This window comes from Saccopteryx bilineata, chromosome X, assembly GCF_036850765.1.
Source record: "Saccopteryx bilineata isolate mSacBil1 chromosome X, mSacBil1_pri_phased_curated, whole genome shotgun sequence".
In the NCBI taxonomy this organism is placed as follows: Eukaryota; Metazoa; Chordata; class Mammalia; order Chiroptera; family Emballonuridae; genus Saccopteryx; species Saccopteryx bilineata.
In genome coordinates, this window is record NC_089502.1 from 75952815 (window position 1) to 75978567 (window position 25753).

The window sequence follows — 25753 nt, forward strand, 5'->3', positions numbered from 1 at the left end:
AGGAGAAGAGAGAGAAAATGGAATGGAGAACATATTCAAACAAATAATATATGAGAACTTCCCAAGACTGTGGAAAGAACTAAAGCCTCAAATTCAAGAAGCAAACAGAACACCAAATTATCTTAACCCTAGCAAACCTACTCGAAGGCATATTATAATGAAATTGGCACAAACCAATGATGAAGCAAAAATTCTCAAGGCAGCCAGGGAAAAGAAGAATACAACATATAAAGGAAGGCCTATTAGATTATCAACAGATTTCTCAGCAGAAACTCTACAAACTAGAAGAGAGTGGAACCCCAATATTTAAAGTTCTGAAAGAGAGGAACTTCCAGCCAATAATACTATACCCATGAAAGCTATCCTTCAAATATGAAGGAGAAATAAAAACATTCACATACAGAAAAGATGAGGGAATTTATGACCAGAAAACCCCCATTTCAGGAAATACTAAAGGGGGTTTTCCAACCAGACATGAAGAACAGAACAAAACAAAACTACAAGTAAAAGCTCCATCAAGATTGCAATAAAAACAAGATTAATCTGTGACAAAGAAACAAAAAAGGGGGAGAGAACAAATATTAACATAGCAAAGGAGGGTGGAGTGCAGAAGCACTCATAAGATAATGTACTACAATGAACATAATATGTATGCTTTCTATTACTTAATGGTAAACATTCCTGAAAAAAATAAAGTAGCAGAGAAATACATGGCTTGAAAAAAGAAGTAACAGAGAAAAGAAGTATGGATTACAACCAAACAAAAACAAATGATAGAAAAATAAAAGAGAAGAACCAAACAAATACAAAACTATCAGAAAGCAATATATAAAATGGCAATAGGAAACCCTCAAATGTCAATAATTACACTAAACATAAATGGATTAAACTCATCCATAAAAAGACACAGAGTAGCAGAATGGATTAAAAAAATCCAATTGTATGCTGCCTAGAAGAAATATATCTAAGCCTGACCAGGTGGTGGAGCAGTGGATAGAGAATCAAACTGGGATGCGGAGGACCTACGTTCGAGACCCCAAGGTCACCAGCTCGAGCACAGGCTCATCTGGTTTGAGCAAAGCTCACCAGCTTGGACCAAAGGTCGCTGGCTTGACCAAGGGTTTACTCGGTCCACTGTAGCCCCACAGTCAAGGCACATGAAAGAGCAATCAATGAACAACTAAGGTGTCGCAACAAAAAACTAATGATTGATGCTTCTCATCTCTCTCCCTTCCTGTCTGTCTGTCCCTATCTATCCCTCTCTCTGACTCTCTCTCTGTCAAACAAACAAACAAACAAAAAACCCAAAACACACATTTAAGCTACAAGGATAAAAACAAATTCAAAGTGAAAGGCTGGAAAACAATACTCCAAGCAAATAACATCCAAAAAAAAAGCAGGTGTAGCAATACTTATATCTAACAATGCTGACTACAAGACAGCAAATTTAATCAGAGACAAAAACAGTCATTTCTTAATAATAAAGGGGACATTGAATCAAGAAGATGTAACACTTTTTAATATATATGCACCAAACCAAGGAGCACCAAAATATATAAGACAGCTACTGACTGACCTAAAAACAAAAACCGACAAAAATACAATCATACTTGGAGACCTCAATACACCACTGATGGCTCTAGATTGTTCATCCAAACAGAAAATCAATAAAGAAATATTGGCCTTAAATGAAACACTAGAACAATTGGATATGATAGACATCTATAGGACATTTCATCCCAAAGTGCCAGAGTATACATTTTTCTCTAGTGTACATGGATCATTCTCAAGAACTGACCATGTGTTGGCCCACAAAAATAACATCAACAAATTCAGAAAGATTGAAATACCAAGCATATTTTGTGATCATAAATCCTTGAAACTAGAATTTAACTGCAAAAAAGAGGTAAACAAACCCACAAAAATATGTAAACTAAACAACATACTTTTAAAAAGGGAGGGGGTCAAAGAAGAAATAAGCACAGAGATAAAAAAAATACATACAGGCAAACGAAAATAACAATAAAACATATCAGAATCTCTGGTATGCAGTAAAAGCAGTAATAAGAGGGATGTTCATATCACTTCAGCCCTATATGAACAAACAAGAGAGAGCCCAAGTAAACCACTTAACTTTACATCTTAAGGAACTAGAAAAAGGAGAACAAAGACAACACAAAACCAGCAGAAGAAAGGAAATAATAAAAGTCAGAGCAGAAATAAATGAAACAGAGAACAGAAAAACTATAGAAAAATTAATAAAACAAGGAGCTAGTTCTTTGAAAAGATCAACAAAATTGACAAACCCTTGGCAAGACTCACCAAGGAAAAAAGAGAAAAGACTCATATAAACAAAATCCAAAATGAAAGAGGAGAAATCACCACAGATATCATAGATATACAAAGAATTATTGTTAAATACTATGAAAAACTATATGCCACAAAATTCAACAATATAGAAGACATGGATAAATTCCTAGAACAATACAATCTTCCTACACTGAGTCATGAAGAAGCAGAAAGCCTAAACAGACCCATAAACAAGGAGGAAATAGAAACAACTATTAAAATCTCCCCCAAAATAAAAGTCCAGGGACAGGCGGCTATACTAGTGAATTCTATCAAACATTCAAAGAAAACTTGGTTCCTATTCTACTGAAAGTCTTCCAAAAAATTGAAGAAGAAGCAATACTTCCAAACACATTTTATGAGGCCAACATAGCCCTCATACCAAAACCTGGCAAGGATGGCACAAAGAAAGAAAACTACAGACCAATATCTCTAATGAATACAGATGCTAAAATACTAAACAAAATACTAGCAAATCGAATACAACAACACATTAAAAAATTAATTCATCATGATCAAGTGGGATTCATCCCAGAAGCACAAGGATGATTCAACAAACATAAAACAGTTAATGGAATACACCATATCAACAAAACAAAGAACAAAAACCACATGATCTTATCAATAGATGCAGAAAAGGCATTCGATAAAATACAACATTATTTTATGTTTAAAACACTTAACAAAATGGGTATAGAAGGAAAATATCGCAGTATAATAAAGGCCATCTATGATAAACCATCAGCTAACATCATATTAAATGACATAAAACTGAGGGCTTTTCCCCTAAAATCAGGAACAAGACAAGACTATCCACTCTCTCCACTCTTATTCAACGTAGTGCTGGAAGTTCTAGCCAGAGCAATCAGAGAAGAGAAAGAAATAAAAGGCATTCATATTGGGAAAGAAAAAGTAAAGGTTTCACTTTTTGCAGATGATATGATCCTGTACATTGAAAACCCCAAAGACTCCACAGAAAGACTACTAGAAGCAATAAACCAATATAGTAAGGTCGCAGGATACAAAATTAATATACAAAAGTCCATTGCCTTTCTATATGCCAACAATGAAACATCAGAAAATGAGCTCAAAAAAACAATTCCCTTCATGGTTGCATCAAAAAAAAAAAACAAACAAACCTAGTAATAAACATAACAAAGAATGTAAAGGACCTACATAATGAAAACTACAAAGCATTGTTAAGGGAAATTGAAAAAAAATATAATGAAATGGAAAAATATTCATTCTTCTTGGACAAGAAGAATAAATATAGTCAAAATGACTATATTACCCAAAGCGATATACAAATTTAATGCAATTCCCATCAAAATTTCAATGTCATTTTTTAACGAAATAAAACAAAATATCATCAGGTTTAAATGGAACTATAAAAAAAACCCGAATAGCCAGAGCAATCCTAAGGAAAAAGAACAAAGCTGGGAGCATTACAATACCTGACTTCAAATTATATTATAGAGCCACAATAATCAAAACAGCATGGTGTTGGCAGAACAATAGACACTCAGACCGGTAGAACAGAATAGAAAGCTCAGAAATAAAACCACATGTATATGGTCAAATAATTTTTGATAAAGGGGCCAACAACACACAATAGAGAAAAGAAAGTCTCTTCAACAAATGGTGCTGGGGAAACTAAAAAACCACATGCAAAAGAATGAAACTTAACTACAGTTTGTCCCCTTGTACTAAAATTAATTCAAAATGGATCAAAGACCTGAAACAATAAATTATATAGAAGAAAACATAGATACTAAACTCATGGACCTTGGTTACAAAGAGCACTTTATGAATTTGACTCCAAAGACAAGGGAAGTGAAGGCAATGATAAATGAATGGGACTACATCAGACTAAGAAGTTTTTGCACAGCAAATGTAACTGACAACAAAACAAACAGACAACTAAATGGGAGATGATATTTTCAAACAACAACACAGATAAGGGCCTAATATCCAAAATATACAAAGAATTCATAAAACTCAACAACAAACAAGCAAACAATCCAATAAAAAAATGGGAAGAGGACATGAACAGACACTTCTCCCAGGAAGAAATACAAATGGCCAACAGGTATATGAAAAGATGCTCATCTTCATTAGCTATTAGAGAAATGCAAATCAAAACTACAATGAGATACCACCTCACACCTGTTAGATTAGCTATTATCAACAAGACAGGTAATAACAAGTGTTGGAGAGGCTGTGGAGAAAAAGGAACCCTCATCCACTGTTGGTGGGAATGTAAAGTAGTACAACCACTATGGAAGAAAGTATGGTGGCTCCTCAAAAAATTAAAAGTAGAACTACCATATGACCCAGCAATCCCTCTACTGGAATATACCCCCATAACTCAAAAACACTGGTACATAAAAGACACATGCAGCCCCATGTTCATTGCAGCGTTGTTCACAGTGGCCAAGACATGGAAACAACCAAAAAGCCCTTTAACAGATGACTGGATAAAGAAGATGTGGTACATATACACTATGAATACTACTCAGCCATAAGAAATGATGACATCGGATCATTTACAACAAAATGGATGGACCTTGATAACATTATACTGAGTGAAATAAGTAAATATGAAAAAAACTAAGAACTATATGATTCCATACATAGGTGAGACATAAAAATGAGACTCGGACATGCACAAGAGTGTTGGTTACTGGGGTGGAGAGAGGAAGGTAGGGGATAGGGGGAGAGGAGGAGCACAAAGAAAACCAGATAGAAGGTGACAGAAGACAATTTGATTTTGCGTGATGGGTATGCAACATAATCAAATGTCAAAATAACCTGGAGATGTTTTCTCTGAACCTATGTAGCCTGATTGATTAATGTCACACATTAAAGTTAATAATAATAATAATAATAATAATAATAATAAAAAGATTCACTTCCTGAACAATCACCTTGATAAGTTTCCTGAAAATTTTGGAGCTGTTAGTGATGAGCAGACTACTGCTGGAGCATCAAACGAGATTGTCCTCAACAAGTACACAAACGCAAGAGCTACAAATGCAAATTTTTGCCTGAATAGAATTTAAATAAGTTTTGCACAAATTTTATGATTAAAATAAGTGTTTTAATATGTTCTATTTCAAAATTGTAGACAAATTCTGATGCAATCATATCTTTTAGTGTATTTACTGCATGATATTAATTATTATATTTTCACAAAGATGATGCCCAAGAAGACATTCTGCTTCATTATTTTAAACTAAATGTTGAAAATTTTACAATAAGATGAAAATCTAAAGTCTTAAATTGCAAAAATAACTGTAGCTTACAGAGAAAAACTAATGTCAGATTTGAGATTAGCACACTCAAATTAGGTAAAAACAAGTGTTTTTGTGGATGCAACAAAAATTTTGTTTCCCAGTGTTATAGACTGAGTGCATTAAACAACTGAAACTTATTTCCCTATAGTTCTGAAGTCTGAGAAGTTCAAGAAAAAGATGATGGCAAATTTGGTTCTGGTGAGAGTTCTCTTCCTGGCTCGTAGATAATGGCCTTGTATCTGCCCTCACCTGGCCTTTCCTCATTGTGTGTGGGAAAGCTTGCACTGTGACGTTTCTTCTTAAAAAGATACTACCCTATTGGATCAGGGCCCACCCTTAAGATTTCATTTAACCTTTTTTTACTTCCCTACAGGCTGCATTTCCATACAGCCACACTGTATGGGTTGGGGTTTCAACATAGAAATTTTGTACAGACACAAAATTCAATCCATAACAGACTCTATGTTATACCCAGGGCATAAGAAGATCATTTTCAGATGTAAGAAATATTCTATGTCAGAATTCAGACTCTAATTGCTTTTCAATCAGTAAGGTTTGCTCTGTCAAGTGTATAACAGCAAAATTTTGGAAACAATCTAAATGTGCATTGATGTACATAGAAGAAAATATAGGCTCTAAACTTATGGAACTTGGATGTTGAAAACATTTTATGAATTTGACCCCAAAGGCAAAGGAAGTAAAAGCAAAAATGAATGAATGGGACTATATCAAACTAAAAAGCTTCTGCACAGCAAAAGAAACTGACAACAAAACAAAAAAATTACCCAACCAAATGGAAGATGACATTTGCAAACAACAGCTTTGACAAGAGGTTAATATCCAAAATACATGAAGAACTCATACAACTCAACACCAAACGAACAAAATCCAATTAAGAAATGGACAGAAGGCCCTGGCCGGTTGGCTCAGTGGTAGAGCATCGGCCTGGCATGCAGGAGTCCCGGGTTCGATTCCCGGCCAGGGCACACAGGAGAAACACCCATCTGCTTCTCCACCCCACCCGCTCTCCTTCCTCTCTGTCTCTCTCTTCCCCTCCTGCAGCCAAGGCTCCATTGGAGCAAAGTTGGCCTGGGCACTGAGGATGGCTCTGTGGCCTCTGCCTCAGGCAATAGAATGGCCCTGGTTGCAACAGAGCAACGCCCCAGATGGGCGGAGCATCACCCCCTGGTGGGCATGCCAGGTGGATCCCGGTCAGGCGCATGCGGTAGTCTGTCCGACTGCCTCCCCATTTCCGACTTCAGAAAAATACAAAGAAATGGACAGAAGACCTAAATAGACACCTCTCCCAGAAAGACATACTGATGGCTAACAGATATATGAAAAGATGTTTAATGTCACTGGCGACTAAAAAAAAGCTAATCAAAACTACAATGAGATATCACCTCACACCTGTTAGAATGGGTGTTATCAACTACACAGGTAATAACAAGTGTGAGAGAGGTAGTAAAGGAAAAGGAACCCTCATTAACTGCTGGTAGGAATGTTAACTGGTACATCCACTGTGGGAAACAGTATGGTGTTTTTTAAAAAAAATTAAGAATAGAGTTACCATAACCTAGGAACCCTCTTCTGGGTATCTACCCAAAAAAGCCTTGAAAACATTTATTCTCAAAGATATATGCACTTCTATGTTCATTGCAGCACTATTCACAGTGGCAAAGACATGGAGACAACGAAAGTACCCTTCAATATTTGATTGGATAAGAAAGATGTGGTATGTATATACCTAGCCATAAGAAAAGATGAAATACTGCAATTTGCGACAACATGAACAGACCTTTAGAATATTATGCTAAGTGAAATAAGTCAGTCAGAAAAAGCTAATAACCACATGGTTTTACTCATATGTGGTATATAAAACTGAAACTCATAGACACAGACAACAGTATGGTGGTTACCAGAGGGAAAGAGGAGGTGGGGTAGTGAGGGGTAAAGAGGGTCAAATATACGGTGATGAAAGATGATTTGACTTTGCATAGTGGGCACACAATAAAAAAACAATGTGCATCACTAGAGAAAAGGCTAATTTTTTTTTAATCTAAGTACATCTATGCAGTGGAATGCTAGTAACTATGAAAAGTGATATTACAGAATTATTTTTTAAAAATAAAATAAAAGGCCCTGGCCAGTTGGCTCAGTGGTAGAGTGTCGGCCTGGCGTGCAAGGGGTCCCGGGTTCGATTCCCGGCCAGGGCACACAGGAGAAGCGCCCATCTGCTTCTCCACCCCTCACCCTCTCCTTCCTCTCTGTCTCTCTCTTCCCCTCCCGCAGCGAGGCTCCATTGGAGCAAAGATGGACCGGGCACTGGGGATGGCTCCTTGGCCTCTGCCCCAGGTGCTAGAGTGGCTCTGGTCGTGACAGAGCGACGCCCCGGAGGGGTAGAGCGTCGCCCCCTGGTGGGCGTGCCGGGTGGATCCCGGTCGGGCGCATGCAGGAGTCTATCTGACTGTCTCTCCCCGTTTCCAGCTTCGGAAAAATACAAAAAATAATAATAAATAAGTAAATAAATAAAATAAAAATAAAAACATCTATTTTTCCAGAGTAGTTAATTTTCCTATTTCTACAATAACCAATGTTGAACTTACTTTTCTCCATTTAATTAAAAAATATTAAATGAAAGTCAGGGAGGCAGACAGACAGACTCCTGCACGCACCCTGACCGGGATCAATCCACAAGCCCCCTATCAGGTGATGCTTTACCCATCTGGGGCCACTGCTCTGTTGCTTTGGCAACTATGCTCTTTTAGCACCTGAGGAGAGGCCATGGAGCTCTCCTCAGTGCCCGGGGCCAACTTGCTCAAACCATTTAAGCTATGGCTGTAGGAGGAAAAGACAGAGAGAGAAGGGGAGGGGGAGAAGTGGAGAAGCAAATGGTTGCTTCTCCTGTGTGCCTTGACTAGGAATCAAACCCGAGACTTCCACACACTGGGCTGATGCTCTACTGCTGAGCAAACTGGCCAGGACCTAAAAAATTTTTAATTATAGTTTACATTCAATATTATTTTGTATTAGTTGTAGGTGTACAGCATAGTGGTTAGACAATCATATAGTTTACAAAGCGTTCCTTCTTATATTTCCAGTGCCCAACTGGCACCATACATAGTTATGACAATATCATTAGCTGTCCTTTATATCCCCATGACTATTTTGTAACTACCAATCTTTACTTATCAATCCCTTCACAGAATTATTATTTATGACAGGAAAAATAATATCAAATAAATCATTAAGTGAAAAATAGACTTTACAAAATAGTATGAATAAAATTACCTAAGTTTGTAAAAGTAGTGTGTGCATGTGTCTGTATGTATTTGTGCACAAGTGCGCACATGCATGTGTGTGTGTGTGTGTAAAAAGAGAGACAGACAGACAGAGACAGAGATATAGAAGCAATTGACATCCAGAAGTTGGCCTGCCATGATTATGCTATGCTATTCTTATGTTGTGAGACTGGTAGTTGGACATAAGCCATCTCACAGATACCAATCTCAAACTAAGTTGCTTTGATACCATGATAAAGTGAAACAAAACAAAGACATTTCATAATTTTGTCTAAGTACAGACAAAATAAGGTTACTTTGCCACCCACAAAATACCTAACATCCCTTCTCACAAACAAAAGGCATGCCTGCTCTTTCCTTACCAATTAAAACTTTACCCTCAGCCCTGGCCGGTTCGCTCAGTGGTAGAGCCTCGGCCTGGTGTGCAGGAGTCCCGGGTTCGATTCCCTGCCAGGGCACACAGGAGAAGCGCCCATCTACTTCTCCACCCCTCCCCCTCTCCTTCCTCTCTGTCTCTCTCTTCCCCTCCCGCAGCGAGGCTCCATTGGAGCAAAGACAGCCCGGGCACTGAGGATGGCTCTGTGGCCTCTGCCTCAGGCGCTAGAATGGCTCTGATTGTGGCAGAGCGACGCCCCAAGATGGAAAGAGCATAGCCCCCTGGTGGGCATGCCGGGTGGATCCCGGTCGGGCGCATGCGGGAGTCTGTCTGACTGCCTCCCCGTTTCCAGCTTCGGAAAAATAAAAAATAAAAAAATAAAAAAAACTTTATCCTCATTCTCCTCTTCCCTCCCCATAAAAAAGATTTATTGAGATTCCCAATCATAGAATTGCCCCCAATTTTGACAGTATCCAATCTAAAGTAAACCCTCACTCCTTAGAGCCTCTCCCAAACCATCCAACAAAACCCAAATCCTATAATAGTTTCTTTATGATACCTTGCTACTGAAACAGCTCATGGTTCCCATGACATGTATTCTCCCTCGCAGCAATGAGTAATAAACTCAATTTGTTCAACCACAATTATGCTCTTGGTGGTCTTTGCCTAGAATGAATTATATTTATATATGAGTTGTGTGTGTGTATATATATACACATATATCTCTATGTGTGTATGTATTTATAGAGAGAATGCATTTGTTTATTCACAACTTCCTTGTCATTTCTGTAGCCATTGAAATTGTATGTGATCGATGATCATGTGATGTCATAGTTACCATCATGTCCAATCAATATAAAATCATAATATTATGAACAGGAAGTGTTATATGGATGTATTATTAATATCTGAACATATATTTTCAAATATAGATGAGCATTCTAAATATAATTTGGAGTTAAAAATTTCTATGCTTTATATGTTGAAATTCTATTAAAGTACAAATGTATATATATTATATATACACAATTATATATAATTGTAACAGTTAGTAATTAATAATTGCAAAAGTTGTTAATTTTGTGTACAAATTAAGTAAGACTTTTCAAGCAATTAACTAAATATAAAAATAGGCGCATAGTTAATATGAAAATTAAGGGAGAATGTGGTATATAGATAACTCTAGAAAGAATGATATATCCTCTTTGAACCAAAAAATGCTTATAAAAACTTTAACCATAAAGATTAAATTGAAGCCCTGGCCGGTTGGCTCAGCGGTAGAGCGTCGGCCTGGCTTGTGGAGGACCCAGGTTCGATTCCCGGCCAGGGCACACAGGAGAAGCGCCCATTTGCTTCTCCACTCCTCTGCCGCACCTTCCTCTCTGTCTCTCTCTTCCCCTCCCGCAGCCGAGGCTCCATTGGAGCAAAAGATGGCCCGGGCACTGGGGATGGCTCTGTGGCCTCTGCCTCAGGCGCTGGAGTGGCTCTGGTCGCAACATGGCGATGCCCAGGATGGGCAGAGCATTGCCCCCTGGTGGGCAGAGCTTCGCCCCATGGTGGGCGTGCCGGGTGGATCCTGGTCGGGCGCATGCGGGAGTCTGTCTGACTGTCTCTCCCTGTTTCCAGCTTCAGAAAAATGTAAAAAAAAAAAAAAAAAAAAAAAGATTAAATTGAATCTCAATTCTAATCTTTTTTTTTTTTTTTGTATTTTTCTGAAGTTGGAAATGGGGAGGCAGACAGACTCCCGCATGCGCCCGACCGGGATCCACCCGGCATGCCCACCAGGGGGCGATGCTCCACCCATCTGGGGCACTGCTCTGTTGCAACCAGAGCCATTCTAGTGCCTGAGGCAGAGGCCATGGAGCCATCCCCAGCGCCCGGGCCATCTTTGCTCCAATGGAGCCTTGGTTGCAGGAAGGGAAGAGAGAGACAGAGAGGAAGGAGAGGGTGAGGAGTGGAGAAGCAGATGGGTGCTTCTCCTGTGTGCCCTGGCCGGGAATCGAACCTGATACTTCTGCACGTCAGGCCGACACTCTACCACTGAGCCAACCAGCCAGGGCCTCAATTCTAATCTTTATAGAACTGTTTAATGTACTAACAACATTAGACTAACTTTTAAGAACTATATTTAAATTTTAGTTACCTAATTACATTTAGAGTATGAATCATGCTCTTCCAGTGACCTCAGTTTTTAATATGTCAAATGTGCAAAATAGTGAGCACAGAAACAATCAAGCAGTTTATAGTGTTGAGATGTTATTTATAGTTTCTGCACTTTTATGTGAAATTTCTTAGAAATTAATATTGAAGATTTTAAGTTGCAATAATACTTATTTTTATATAAAACTCTAGATTTATTCTTTTTTAATGGTTTGTCCTTTTTAAAGATTTTATTCATTGATTTTAGAGGAGGAGATAGACAGAGAGAAAAGGGGTTAGGAGCAGGAAGCATCAACTTATAGTTGTTGCTTTTTATATATGCCTTGACTAGGCGAGCCTGGGCCTCGAACTGGCATCCTCAGCATAACAGGTCGACACTCCATCCACTGCACCACCACAGGTCAGGCTAGATTTATTCTTATATCACTGGGATGTGTGCTAAAATGGATAGTATTATTTAACTGTCCTGAGTTTCATTTGAATATTGACTTTAACTCTTGGCCATTCAACATTTAGTCAAAATGGATCTACAATGCCCCTTGTATCCATGAGTAACAAAGGATCTAGAAAGATCTACACCTAGGTATGAATAGTGACTTTCTTTTTTTCTTCTTCTCCTTCATTTCCAAGTGAGAGGAGGAGAGATAGACAGACTCCCGCATGCACCCTGACCAGAATCCAGTCAGCAACTCCCATCTGGGGCCATGCTTGTAACCAAGCTATTTTTAGACCTGAGGCGGAGTCTTCACAGGGCCATCCTCAGTGCCCAGGGCCAATGTGCTAGAACCAATCGAGCTATGGCTGTGGAAAGGAAAAAAAAAAAAAAAAAAAAAAATATATATATATATATATATATATATATATATAGAGAGAGAGAGAGAGAGAGAGAGAGAAGGGGATGAGGGGATGAGGAGGGGGTGGAGAAGAAGATGGTTGCTTCTCCTGTTGCCCTGACTGGTAATCAAACCCAGGACATCCACACACTGGGCTGATACTCTACTACTGAACCAACCAGCCAGGGCCAAATAGTGACTTTCTAACTTTCCTTATGGTGGTCTTTATGTTATGGTTACCTATTATCCCAGAGAACCACAACTTTGTTTGGGGTAGCAATAAATCCAACTTCCCATACACATAGGTCATTTGGCCAATGAAATTTAAGCAGAAGTCTTCAGGGTGGGGCTTCTAGAAAAGCTATTGCTTTTCTAATAAAGAAAAACAATTCTCTTCACCAGATCTGATCCTTTAGCCCCTTGCCTTATGCTCTTACCAGTTTCTTTCTGCATAGGACACAGAAAAAATGCTTGGAAATTGAGCAGCCATTTTAAAACCATAAGGATGAACATACACACACTAAAAAATGAAGCAGGAAGCTGTAAATATTACATGGAGCAGTAGCACCCACTCTTGCCCTGCCTAGCTCAGAAATTTTTGGTTAAAAAAAAAGAAAGACCCAAACACTTATTTTATTGAGCTACTGCAATAACGTTTCTATTACATGCAATCAAATACAATCTTGATACACTCTACCTCGAAAGAGAAAGATTTACAGGAAAAGCACGTTACTTTCTTATTAGGAGGAGTCTTTTTTAAAAACAAGGAGATTTCCTGGAAAAAGAAAAAGTAGGCCCTGGCCGGTTGGGTCAGTGGTAGAGCATTGGCCTGGCGTGCAGAAGTCCCGGGTTCGATTCCCGGCCAGGGCACACAGGGGAAGCGTCCATCTGCTTCTCCACCCCTCACCCTCTCCTTCCTCTCCGTCTCTCTCTTCCCCTCCCGCAGCGAGGCTCCATTGGAGCAAGGATGGCCCGGGCGCTGGGGATGGCTCCTTGGCCTCTGCCCCAGGCGCTAGAGTGGCTCTGGTTGTGACAGAGCGACGCCGCGGAGGGGCAGAGCATCGCTCCCTGGTGGGCAGAGCGTCGCCCCCTGGTGGGCGTGCTGGATGGATCCTGGTCGGGCGCATGCAGGAGTCTGTCTGACTGTCTCTCCCCGTTTCCAGCTTCAGAAAAATACAAAAAAAAAAAGAAAAAAAGAAAAGAAAAGAAAAAGTACTTTTCTTTTCCTATTTTTGTCTGCCCATGATGGAGAGCAATAAATATAGGAGAGCAGGAGATATAAGCTAACTCCTGCTCTCTGATCAAGTGAGATCAAGATATTAGAATTCCTTTTTAGAGCAGTGTCTCCTAAAGTATGTCTTGGCATAGTAAGTTCTTGAGACATACCTCAAGAAAGAAGAAGAAAGAAAAGTTCTCTTGGTTATTAAGTTTTGTAGATATCACGTATCAAACCTCTTCCTCTTAGAAATTCACCATGGACATTATGATATTAAAGTCTCTGGATAAATCTTGTAGTAAAGGAATCTTCTTAACATTGATTAACCCAATCCTTTAAAAACTTAATAACACCTATTACCATCTTGAAATGTGTGCTTTAGAAAACTGCATTAGAGAAATAAATAAAGATAAAAATTTGTAAACTCAAACTAGCTTAAATCTTCAAATAACCAAAGCAATGGCTACCCTCTGGAAAGGAATCCAGCAAGTCTGAGTGGGTAAAAAGAAATGTTTTATTTACATTGGAGGTAAAGGGTTATTGGTGGTAAAGACAATGAGGCTTACAATGAGCAGTGAGGTAAATATCAATGAGAAGTATACAAATTGAGCAGATGTCATCAGTACGATGTTCTCTGAGAGGGCATGAGTTGATTTTTCTCTTGACTTTTCCAAGTACATCTGGTTTCTTCTTTCCAACTGTAGCTCTAACAGCACAGCTAAGGCCTCAAACTGTGATACAAAATTTACAGTAATAATCAGCCAGCAACAGTAAAGATTTTATCTCTCTCCTTCTCTTGGAGAGTTCCCATGTTTTGGGAATTTATAGTTTGACTCAAGGAGGAATAATTTGTCCTCTTCCCACTTTGTGACCTAAATGCATAAGCTCTGGCAATCAAACATACACCAAGGTGCCCTCACAGATAGGCTTGCTTTTTGATTGCAGTCAAATATTTTTGCACTTCCTTCTGGTGACAAGCCACATCTCAGCTCATACTGGGAATATCAGCTCTGTAGAGTTCAGCAAGTAACCCATTCAGTGGGTTATTCTTAAATTTATGGAAAGAGGTAGAGGCACCTAAGAACTCAAAGGGAAAGAGGAGTATAAACACATGTGAACAAATCTTGATTACAAAAGCTATTTGAGATTGGCCTCTTTAGTTAATGTCATTGGCTAATATCTTGTGTATGCATAGATCACGGTTGGCAGGAAATCAAGTATTTTTCATTATCTTCCTGAGTATCTCATCCTCCCTGAATTCTCTTAGGCATTTGACACTGTTGTTTGCTTTCTTAACCATTTTTTCTTTTGTTCAAAGGGATTTTAAAAATAAGAACTTATGTAACAATGCAAAAGTCCCAATCCATTTCCTTCATATTTATCACTATGGTCATCTCTCAGTGATCAGTTCTTAGCCTTCTGCTTCTCACACTCGAGGGTTCGTTCTTTGTCATAATCTTAGTTTTCACTTCTAAGCAGTACCAAATCTGAATCTAGAATTCTGGTTCCTTGTCCAGCTACACTAAACTTGAGAACAGATGAAATGGTGTTTCCTTATTTATTACTCCACTGACAATTCACAACAGGCCTGCCAAAGAAGTATTACTATCTGCAGTTGATCAATGAGGAAACTAAATCAAGGAAAGATTAAGAAACTTTTCTGAGATCACACAACTAGTCAGTAGCAGATTAGGATTCAAAGTCAAGTCTAGTTATCTGACTATAATTGCTTGTTCTGCTTGTGCTGGCTTCTATCACACCAATGAAGGAAAAAAGAGTCCCAGGTGAAGCATTAAGCTTGAAGATTGTGAAATGAAGAAATAGAAAATGTGAGGAAACTGAAAGTTCAGATGTACCACCTTCTCTTCCTCTTACTTCCAGGTTAGCCTTACAGGTGGGCCAAGTAGTGAGTGGCCAATGTAGGGAGCTGTGAGAGATCTTGAACAGGCCTACTTTCCTCCAAAATATATTTCCAGTGCCCTCCCTACCTCCACTATTCCTAAAGTGCCCCTTGAGTCACATAAGCTTGAAAACTCTTTAGATCCTTTGAGGATCCTGTGGCCTCTTAACATGGGAATATACCCAGGAGAAGAAACAGTAAACTGAATTACTGACAAGTAATCAGCAAATATGTCTTAAGCACCATTTATTAAGCAAATGAGATAAGATTCTAACAACTATTTATATTTGCTTAGATCTCTAGATTTGCAGAGCCTCATCACAATCTGAAGTACTTAAAGCTGAAATTATGATCTTCATTTTACAGATGATCAAATTGTGGCTCATAGTGTCTAAGTGACTCACCCAAGTTACACACCTGAGCCCCACTTTATACTCAGGGCTGAAACTTGCCTCTTCTGTCTTTCAGTCCTATGCTTTTTCCTTTCTGTCACAGTAACTCAAGGGGTTTACAGATGGGAACTCAAACAAACATATACAAAGAATTAAGTAGCATTCCAGGAGAATAGTATAAGTAATAGCAAAAGATAGTAAAAATGCCAAAAGTCTGATACACATAATATTTTTGTTTATTTGTTTGTTTGTTTACAGAGACAGAGAGAGAGTCAGAGAGAGGGATAGTAGGGACAGACAGACAGCAACAGAGAGAGATGAGAAGCATCAATCATCAGTTTTTTCGTTGCGACACTTTAGTTGTTCATCGATTGCTCTCTCATATGTGCCTTGACCATGGGCCTTCAGAAGACCAAGTAACCACTTGCTCGAGCCAACAACCTTGGGTCCAAGCTGGTGAGCTTTTTACTCAAACCAGATGAGCCCATGCTCAAGCTGGCCACTTCGGGGTCTTGAACCTGGGTCCTCTGTATCCCGGTCCAATGCTCTATCCACTGTGCCACCGCCTGGTCAGGCTGATACACATAATACTAACATTCATGCTCTGATCTGGGAATCCCACTCCTTGGAAGTTGTCCTAAGAGCAGAATTATAAAGAAGAAAATAGTCATATGCATTAAGATAGTCAAAGCATATAAAAATTGGGAGTCACCTAGAGGAATAGTCAAATAACATACAATCCATTGATGGATGGAATTTTTTTCTTTTTGTTTTTGTTTTGGGTTTTTTTGTTTTGTTTTGTTTTTACAGGGACAGAGAGAGAGAGTCAGAGAGAGGGATAGATAGGGACAGACAGACAGGAACAGAGAGAGATGAGAAGCATCAATCATCAGTTTTTCGTTGCAACACCTTAGTTGTTCATTGATTGCTTTCTCATATGTGCCTTGACCGGGCCTTCAGCAGACCGAGTAACCCCTTGCTCAAGCCAGAGACCTTGGGTCCAAGCTGGTGAGCATTTTTTTTTCTCAAGCCAAAAGCCAGATGAGCTTGCGCTCAAGCTGGCGACCTCGAGGTCTCGAACTTGGGTCCTCCGCATCCCAGTCCAACGCTCTATCTACTGCTCCACCACCTAGTCAGGCTGATGGATGGAATTTTATGTGTTGTTGAAATAATAAATATGAAAGACTGTAGCAGAAAGAGAGTATTACAATAAAATGTCTTTGCAGAATTTAAAAACATATGCAACAAGGACATCCTAGAGAAGTCAAAGGCAATAAAGGTAGAGAAAAGATCATTAAAGGTCTTACTTATGAGGTAATTTGTGTTCTTCTAAGTACAAAAAAAGTGTAAAAAGGTAATCAGATTAGGAGAGTTAAGTGGTAACTTTGTGGTAAAGAAACAAGTTTTATGGTAGTCTTTCCAGAAATGACAGTGAAATGAGTGAGATAAATAGAATGATAGCTAGAAAAGAGCAGGGTCAAGGTTTCAGCGGTAATGCTTTATTTTTGTTTGTTTGGGTTTTGGTGTGTGTGTGTGTGAGAGAGAGAGAGAGAGAGAGAGAGAGAGAGGATAGGATGAAATCAGTCTGGAAGAAACTGAAAATGATGAAGAGAGATAAACAAAAGACAAAAAAAGAGGGGCACTTCTTATTCTGGGACTGCAGGGAAGAAAGGGAGAAAGACAAGGTGGATATACAAGTAGAGTTTTCATAAATAAAAGCAAAAAAGAAGTTGAGATATTAAATTGTCTTCGTTTTGCATGAGGCAAGGTAAATCTTAAGTAGTCATGAGGGTAGGATGAAATAGGAGTCTTGAGAAAGTCTTGAGAAAAACAGAAAACAGTCATTCTAGAATGACTGTTCACTAGGAACTCGGCAGGTTAAGAGGGATAGGGGTGAGATGAAAATAGGAGTCTTGAGAAAGTAGAAAAACAGAAAACAGTCATTCTAGAATGACTGTTCACTAGGAACTCGGCAGGTTAAGAGGGATAGGGGTGAGATGAAATAGGAGTCTTGAGAAAGTAGAAAAACAGAAAACAGTCATTCTAGAATGACTGTTCACTAGGAACTCGGCAGGTTAAGAGGGATAGGGGTGAGATGAAAATAGGAGTCTTGAGAAAGTAGAAAAACAGAAAACAGTCATTCTAGAATGACTGTTCACTAGGAACTCGGCAGGTTAAGAGGGATAGGGGTGAGATGAAGTTTCAAGACAAGACGTTTCAGCGGATCAAGCCATCCTTGTGTTCTAGCTTCATCTGAAGTCCTCTCCAGAGAGAGGAGAAGATTGGTATAAGGTGTTTAAAGTTAGAGTGAGCAGGAAGGCAGCCCTAAAGTAGCAGACCACAAAGTCTGGGCAGTTAGTCTCAATTAAGCAAAAGGGAGTTCAAAAGACTGGAGAAATGGAGAAGGCTGGGTCAGTTGTGATGGAGGAGAAGCTTTCCTGGGTGGGGCTTGTGGGTAAGAAAGGTGATGGGCAAGGAAGCTCTGGTCATAGGAATTAAAGGGAATGAATGCAGATGAGGAGCAGGGTGTGTAATAATTTAGGTGGTGACCATGAGACTGGGAGACTAGTAAGAAAGCCAGTTCATTTATTCCTAATGGAAGGGGACTGGGGTAATAAGTGGGTTCTGATTATCTAGGGAGGAAAAGAGTGCCCTTAAAAGAATGCAAAAGGGGACTCCAGGACATTGAATTCATTTTTTTTCCCTGCAGACCAGTCCCAACCTTACTCTCCAGAGAGATCTGGTAAGACTGAGGAAGCTAACAGACAAGTAAGGGATTAGAGACAGGTCAGCAGGGGTGGAGCAAAAGAAAAGGAAGGCTGAAGACTCAAGAGACCAACACGTTGGAAGGCGACTTCAGAACCCGTTGGTGTCTAGACGTTGAGGTGCCTAGAAGCACCCATTCGTCTCTAAACTTTAGGATGCCTAGAAGTGTGAGCCCACTCTTTTCACAGAGGCCTTCCCAGGAACTCTTATTTTCCAAGGCTTGGGAGTTAGCTCCCAAGTTTCATACACCCCCCCCCCCCTCATATCCATAAGCTTGTAAACACTAAGATGGAGCTGGGAGGGAGTGGGTGACTGGATGAAAGACTCTGAGGGGAGCTGTCCTGGTCCCAGTGCCCTGCTATGACCTCAAAACCCTAAGGCGTGATCTGAAAGAGCTGGGGACAGATTTATTATTTATCTACAGCAGGATCTAGAGAAAGAGAAAAGACCAGTGAAGAGCCAGCTCTGGTATCGATCCTTGTCACCACCCCCAACTTCTGCACAAACCTGCTCTACCCCTGATGCTGGAACTTACAGCCAGAGATGCAAAGGCTCCACCCTCTTATTCTGAGCCATCTTCCTTCTTTACATTACGTACAAGAGAGCTGTCAAATATGTTCTTAGCAAGCGTCATAAAAGTAGGTCCTGTCCTATTCTTGTTCCAGAGGTACTTAACAGCTTGGGCCCTGCCCCAGAGGCTCTTCACAATCCCAGACCATGGTAATACTCAGGGCTCCCTCTCTACTTAGTGACTACATACCAGTTCAATAGCACCATGCTTTCAGCTACATGTGGGGACCTTAGCATGTGGGATCTCTAGGATAGTGCCAATTCAGCACCCTCAGTAAGTCAGACTATTCTGTCTTCAAGGGGAACCCAGGAAGTGGGTGCTACATATGGTCACATCCTTGGCATCTGTGATATGGCAATGTCCCTACCTCCTGATTCTGCCTGTCACCATCAGATAAGTCAGGCTGATCCTGAGATTCTTCCAGCTTCTCCACTCCTCCCGTTGAATGCTCTGGTCTGGCTATAGGAACACATGTTATAAAAGGATGTAGGGGATAAGGAGGGAGGAGGAGGACTAGGGAAGGTTTCCAGGAAGACTCGTAGGGTCAAGAAATGGGACCAATGGCCCCAGGAATGGGAGAAAAACAAAGAGAAAGAAGTAGAAGAGGAAGAGTGGCTGCTACTGTTGTTGACTAAAGAGTAGAAGGCAACTGAAGGATTTATGAGAGATGGGGTCACACATGATTTTACTGGCCTCCACTAGCCCTCAGGGGGAGGGCCTCTGGTCAGAGCCTGGAAAGAGGAGGAAGCAGCCATATCAGGTGGCATCATTAGGATCCTTCACTCACTCACTTTTTTCTCGCAGGCTCTCAGTGTTACAATCTATCTGCCCTAGAGGTAGAGCGGCCACTTTCCTGGAGAGTGGTCGTCCACCTGCAGCTGCTATACTCAGGTAGGGACACCAGTGCCAAGGAGGAAGCAGCCATGGGGGGCTGGGAGGTGCCACATCTGCAAAGCTTCCAAAGCTGCCTTCGATACTTGTCCCCAGTGAGCATGTAGAGCACAGGATCCAGGCAGCTGTTGGCACTGGCCAGAGGCCGGGTCACTTTGTAGACCACATTGACAATGTTCAGCACCTGGCAATTAGCTTCCAACAGCCTTGCCATGTAATAAATGGTGCGGGTGATATGGAAAGGCACGAAGCAGACGGAAAAGACCGTGAGCACCATCACAATGGTACGGATAGAACGCAGACGAGAAGATGACTGGGTTGCCCCTGGAAAAGGCCGATACAGGTGCCGGGCCATGAGCCCATAGCAGACGAGAGTGACCAGGCAGGGCACACCAAAGAGTAGCACCATGATTGCCGAGCTGAAGTACACATAGTGGTGGAACTCCTCAGGCCGAGTGGTGTCATGGCACAGGATGGTATCCCCCCTGGAGCTGGTTGTGACGAAGACCAGGTTGGGCACAAGGCAGCCAGCTACGAACAGCCACACTGCCAGGCAGAGAAGGCCGGCAGTGCGCGGGCGGCCCCAGCGCAGCGCCCGCAGCGGGTGGCAAATGCCCAGGTAGCGCTGCACACTGATGCAGGTGAGAAAAAGGACACTGCAGTACAGGTTCCAGTAGAAGAGGAAGCGGATGAACTTGCAGAGCTTAGTGCCAAAAGGCCAGTGGTTGCGGGCCGCATAATAGTAGACGAGGGTGGGCAGCGACAGCACATACAGAGTGTCTGACAAGGCCAGGTGGAACATGTAGGTGGCCGTCGCATCCCAGGGTCGGAGGTGGAAGAGGAAGAGCCAGAGGGTTGGTGCATTGAGGCCCAGACCCAGCACAAAGACCACTGCGTAGCTCACAGGCAGCAGGATGAACTTGAACTCCTCATTAAACCAGCAGTCCAGCTCTACATCACTGTGGCCAGGATCTGAGCTGGAGCCTAGGGTTGTGAGCAGTGGGGACTCTGCACTGGTCATGGTCCCCCTGGAGGTGAAAAAGGTAGCAGTGAGAGTACTGGACTTCCTTGTCCCCCCCACCCCCTACCCAGCCTTGACCTGAGGCAAAAGAAAAAAAAATAAGAAAGAGAAAATGGAGAAGAGAGAGGGTAATGGTTGAAGCATTAGTGGGAACTGAGCTGAGAGGAGTAAATATGGGTGCAGCCCAGGCCTGCTGGGCCCCCGCCCGGGCTCCCACGGTCCAGCCAGGGGGGTGGCGGAGTAGCAGGCAGTGCTGGGCCTCTGGAGAACAGTCTGGGTTGTTCTCATGCCACAGTGGACTCTGTCCTTCAGAGCTTGGCCAGATGAAGGGGGTAGAGGCCTACCGGGACTCTCCAGTGTGAGAAGATGCCCAGACCCTAATTGTCTCCTAGCTCGTCACAGCAGCTGTGTCCCTGTGAAGAGAGCATCTCTCCATTAGATGACTTCACGTCTCCTCTCACCCTGCTCCCAGTGTCTTTATACTACAGTTACTTGTGACTCCTGGTCTAGCCCAGAAACCCCATCGCCACTCTTACCCAAGAAACTTGGCAGGTCTCCTTACCTGGTCCCCTTGAAGCTGAGCCCAGCTGACTCTGTCACCCTTCCCCTTGGCAGCCAGAGGGCATATCCACGGGGGCAGGGTTGGGGTGGGGCCTGTCCCTCCTCCTATCCTGGGAGACTGTCAGAGCAAGAGAGGCCCATCAAGATTCCCTAGACCAACCCACTGACTGTACAGATTGTGAAAGAGGCCCAGCGAGATTACTATTTAACAGCTTCTAAATGACTGTAGGAGAGAGTACACAAGGAAATGTTTAAGTTTACAAATGAAAAGTCAAGCCACTGGAGATAAATAAAACTACAGGACGATCATGTAATGTTAACATGGGCAAGTGCAAGGTAACATATTGAAGGATTTTAGAAAATCTAAACTACTCATATAAATTTTAACTCCATGTACATATGATTATAACAAATGCTCATGTAGTACCACCTGCTCTGTGCAAGGCACGCAGTGCTTTACAATGCCTCCTAGACTCTCTATTGAAGTAAGTAATATTATCAACCTTACTTTGTTGATGAGAAAACTAAGGCGGAGAGTGTTTAAATATTTTGCTAATTAGCAGTAGAGCCAAGATTGGAACCCAAGCAGGCCTGCCCTTGAACCAAGCTCTAGCATTCATATACTTAATTACTGTGCTTAGTTGCTTCCTTAAGCCACTGGCCATAAACCAGGGAAGAATAAGCAAATATTTCCTGGGAGACAACTATGTGCTTGGTCCATCTCTAGGCACTGGTAGTTTACTAGTAGTAAACAGAACAGATAAAAATTCCTACTCTAATGGAGCTTACATACTAGTGGAAGGGATAAGGTAAAATATAATATAAATTTTGATCATTATTATGGAGAAAAATAAAGGGGGGAGGGGAAATACACAAGGAAGAACAAAGGGAAATAGAGAGGACTGCTGTTTTAAATGTTAGGGTTACTTGAATAAAGATCAGGTGGTTGTGAGGAAGGAGAACCATAGAAATGAGGTCAGAGAGTTTGGCAGGGACCAGATCATGATGGTCATTAGAAGCCATTGTGAGGACTTTAACTTTTACTTTGAACAAGTGGGGAACCATGTAGGGTTTAGAAGAGACAAGTGTGGATCTGATTGACATTTCAGAGGGATCACTGGCTAGCTGTTGGTTGAGAAGAGACTGCAGGCCTGGGTACACAGGAGGAAGACCAGTACAGAGGCCTTTGCCAACAGAGGTGATGGTGGACCAGGCTGGTGGAGGTAGCGATAAGTGGTCAGATTCTGGCTAGAGTTTCAAAGGAGAGATCAGACTTACTGATGGGCAGTGTGGGAGAAAGGAATGAGTCAAGACTGAGGACAAGATTTTCTGCTCTGAGCAACTGGAAGAATGGAGTTACTGTTGACAGAGGTATGAATGGTGGTGAGAAGAGCAGGTTTGAGGAAAGATCAGGAGTTCAGTTTTCAGCCTGTCAATATTTCAAGATGCTTATTATTACATGTCAGAGGAAACAGCAAGGAGGCATTTCACTCCTCCCCAAGTGTGCAGGCCAACAAGCTTCCCTTACAGACTCTTCGCCCTCCCATGTACCAGCTCATCTCTCTCTATCACTACAGGTGACCCTGGTCAGAATATGGCAGAGAGAGCAGACAGACCAAGCCTGGATGTTTGAGAGCCAAGTGCTCAGGAATGTCCAACTGTCAGGAGTTCTGGGCCTGGGGCTCCTGGGGCTAACAAAGGTTTTGTGGTGATGGAGGTCTTGGGCACAGGAGGCAAGCTCTGGGCCTGGAGGCCTCTGAGGGTGAGGCGGTAGTGCTTGGGAAGGGAGCGGCAGGAGCAGAATCCACTCTGAAGGGAGCTGGAAACAAGGGAGCTGGGAACTCTGAACCTGATCTTCTAGTCGGAGAATGCTGCCCAGCTGGGTCCTGGGAGTGAGACGAGGAGGCAGACCTAGCAGGGGAGGCTCTAGAATCTAGAACACCAGTAAGGCTCAGGATCCTGGGTGGGGGAACCAGAAGATTCTCCTCTTGTGGTGGGGTGGAGGGCAGGTACAAGGTAGATGTGGAAGAAGCACTGAGTCTCAAACAGCTGACAGCTGTGATACTGCATAAAAAGCCCAAGTGTTCGGAGCCTGATGGTGTTGATTTCAAATCTTTGTTCTTCCCTGTATGAGCTGTGTGACCCTGGAAACTTCTTTGTAACTTAGTGTCCTCACCAGTGAAATGAGGATAATAACACCAAGATTTTCATGTTTCCTGTGTGTTGAATTGATTAATAGGTATAAGAGCACTTCGTAAACCATAAAATGCTGCTAATCCATAAAGGATGTTGTACCATTACTAGCTGGCCTCTTCAGAGGTGGACAAGTGTGATTTGAGGCTTGGTGTACACCTAAGGGGCTAGTCCAATGTCCGCTATACTAGGGTAGCCCCAGGCTAAGCCAGCTTCTGACTTCCACTGCTTCAAACTGGCTTAACTCTGCTAGGCTTCACCTGACAGCTCTGCCAGGTTTCTGCTAGTCCCTGGACACAGCTACAGCCGCCGCTGCTGTCACCACTACCACCCGGTGGCTACTTCAGGAAAAGACTTCTTCCAACATTCCCCAACCAGAAGCTAGCTTCTGCTAACGTCACCAGGGCCAGAAGGAGTGGTTTGTGCCTTATGCAATGCTGCTGTCCAGACTCGCTTTCTTCTGTGAAGCTCTTCCTCATTTTTGTTTCTGTGATTTGGGGGATCACTCTGCTTCTCTTGTTCCTCTGGATGCTCCTTCAGACTCTTTCTCTGGTTCCTTCCTGTCCTCCTCCCCCCACGTGAGGCCCTTCCCCAAGGTTTACTCCAACAGCCTCTCTCTACTCCCTTTTTCTCATCTCCTCCCTTCTTCTCCCTTCCCCTCTTCCCCACTTCTCTTGCTTTCTCTCAACATCCACTCTCATGATTAACTTAGAAGTTATAAATATTTATAATGACCAATGAAACTCCAGCATACAGATCTCTCTCTAATCAAAATTAATATTTCATATTCTTCTCACATTTGATTTCTATTGAAATTATGGAACATACAACAGACTGCCTAGAATTATACTCACTTGTGTTTTTGTTCATCTTTTCCCACACTAGACCAAGAACTTCTTGAGCATAAACACCTGGTTTTATATTTGTCTTTCTCACAGCCCTCCAAGTAAAGTTATGATAACATTTGTTCTGGGTATTTTTTCCCCGAGTCATACATCTTGTGGTCCAAAAAACTGCTTTTCAGATCACAGTTAACAAAACAGATACCTTGCATATCTGTTCAATAAATGTCTGTTAAATGAATGGATGACTCACTAATAGTTTGTTCAATTCAATAATCCCCACATCTATGTACATATTGTTTGCTGTAGGTCATATCCACTTGGCTATCTTATTGACATCTAGAATTTAGTACATCAGGCAAAGTTTATTATCTTCTCTCCCCTTACAAAGATAAATAAGTGTATAGATACCATTATTGCTGGCATCCTTCCACTTCCTTACTCCTCCAGTCTTTTCCAGCCTCTCCTCTTGGTCCCTCACACTCTCTGCAGTAGTTGCTGTCATCTTGGGGCCTAAGGAAGAGAAAAGGGGAAAGGCATGGGTTCTAACCCCTTTCTCTGAGGTGGAGGCAGGGAGAAATTAGGAAGGAAGAAACAAAGGTAATGAAGGGAAAGGAAAGGAGGAAGGAAGGAACTAAATGAGGGTGGGAAGGTAAGTGAAATAGTGGGGGAAATATAGGCTTTCGAATCAGACACACCCTTAGAGTTGAATTCTGGCTCCATCACCACTAGCTAAATGGCTGTGGATAAGTTCCTGAACCTCCAATTTCTCATGTGCCGAATGAGCACACTAGCAAGCACCTATCTTGTGAAGAGAAAACAAGGCACAGCATGTAATGCATAGGGGCTGGCAGTTACCACCGACCTCATCATTAGGGATGAATCTGGAGGGAGTTGGAGATAGACAAGTTCACCCCAATGGCCTGTTTTCTTTCCAAAGTGAAAAAATGAGGTTGTCTGCTGAGAACAAGGTGCAGTGTGAAGAGGAACAAGCACTTGACTTTGATGAAAAGACACACTAATCTGAAATCCTGGATAATCAAAACTTACTAATAAAATCATGGGAAAGTGACTGTATACAGTC

The 25753-nt window shown here is 41.7% G+C and overlaps 1 protein-coding gene across 2 annotated transcripts; it reads right to left on the minus strand.

The window, feature by feature from the left end:
• Positions 1 to 14028: 14028 nt before the first annotated feature.
• On the minus strand, positions 14029 to 21765 carry P2RY4 (pyrimidinergic receptor P2Y4). 2 transcript variants are annotated; one of them, XM_066249897.1, is made up of 3 exons: positions 21636 to 21739; positions 21418 to 21486; positions 14029 to 21080 (listed from the first exon to the last, which is right to left on the minus strand). In XM_066249897.1, the coding sequence occupies exon 3, from the start codon at positions 21071 to 21073 to the stop codon at positions 19976 to 19978; it is 1098 nt and encodes a 365-aa protein (XP_066105994.1). In that variant the 5' UTR covers positions 21074 to 21080; positions 21418 to 21486; positions 21636 to 21739; the 3' UTR covers positions 14029 to 19975. The 2 variants fall into 2 exon arrangements, with proteins under 2 accessions (XP_066105994.1, XP_066105995.1); XM_066249898.1 differs by lacking the exon at positions 21418 to 21486 and having other exon boundaries at positions 21636 to 21765.
• Positions 21766 to 25753: the final 3988 nt, after the last annotated feature.

What these genes read in the sequence shown, in the direction of transcription:
- P2RY4 (XM_066249898.1), bottom strand. Translation starts at nt 21,073, where the DNA reads ATGACCAGTGCAGAGTCCCCACTGCTCACAACCCTAGGCTCCAGCTCA.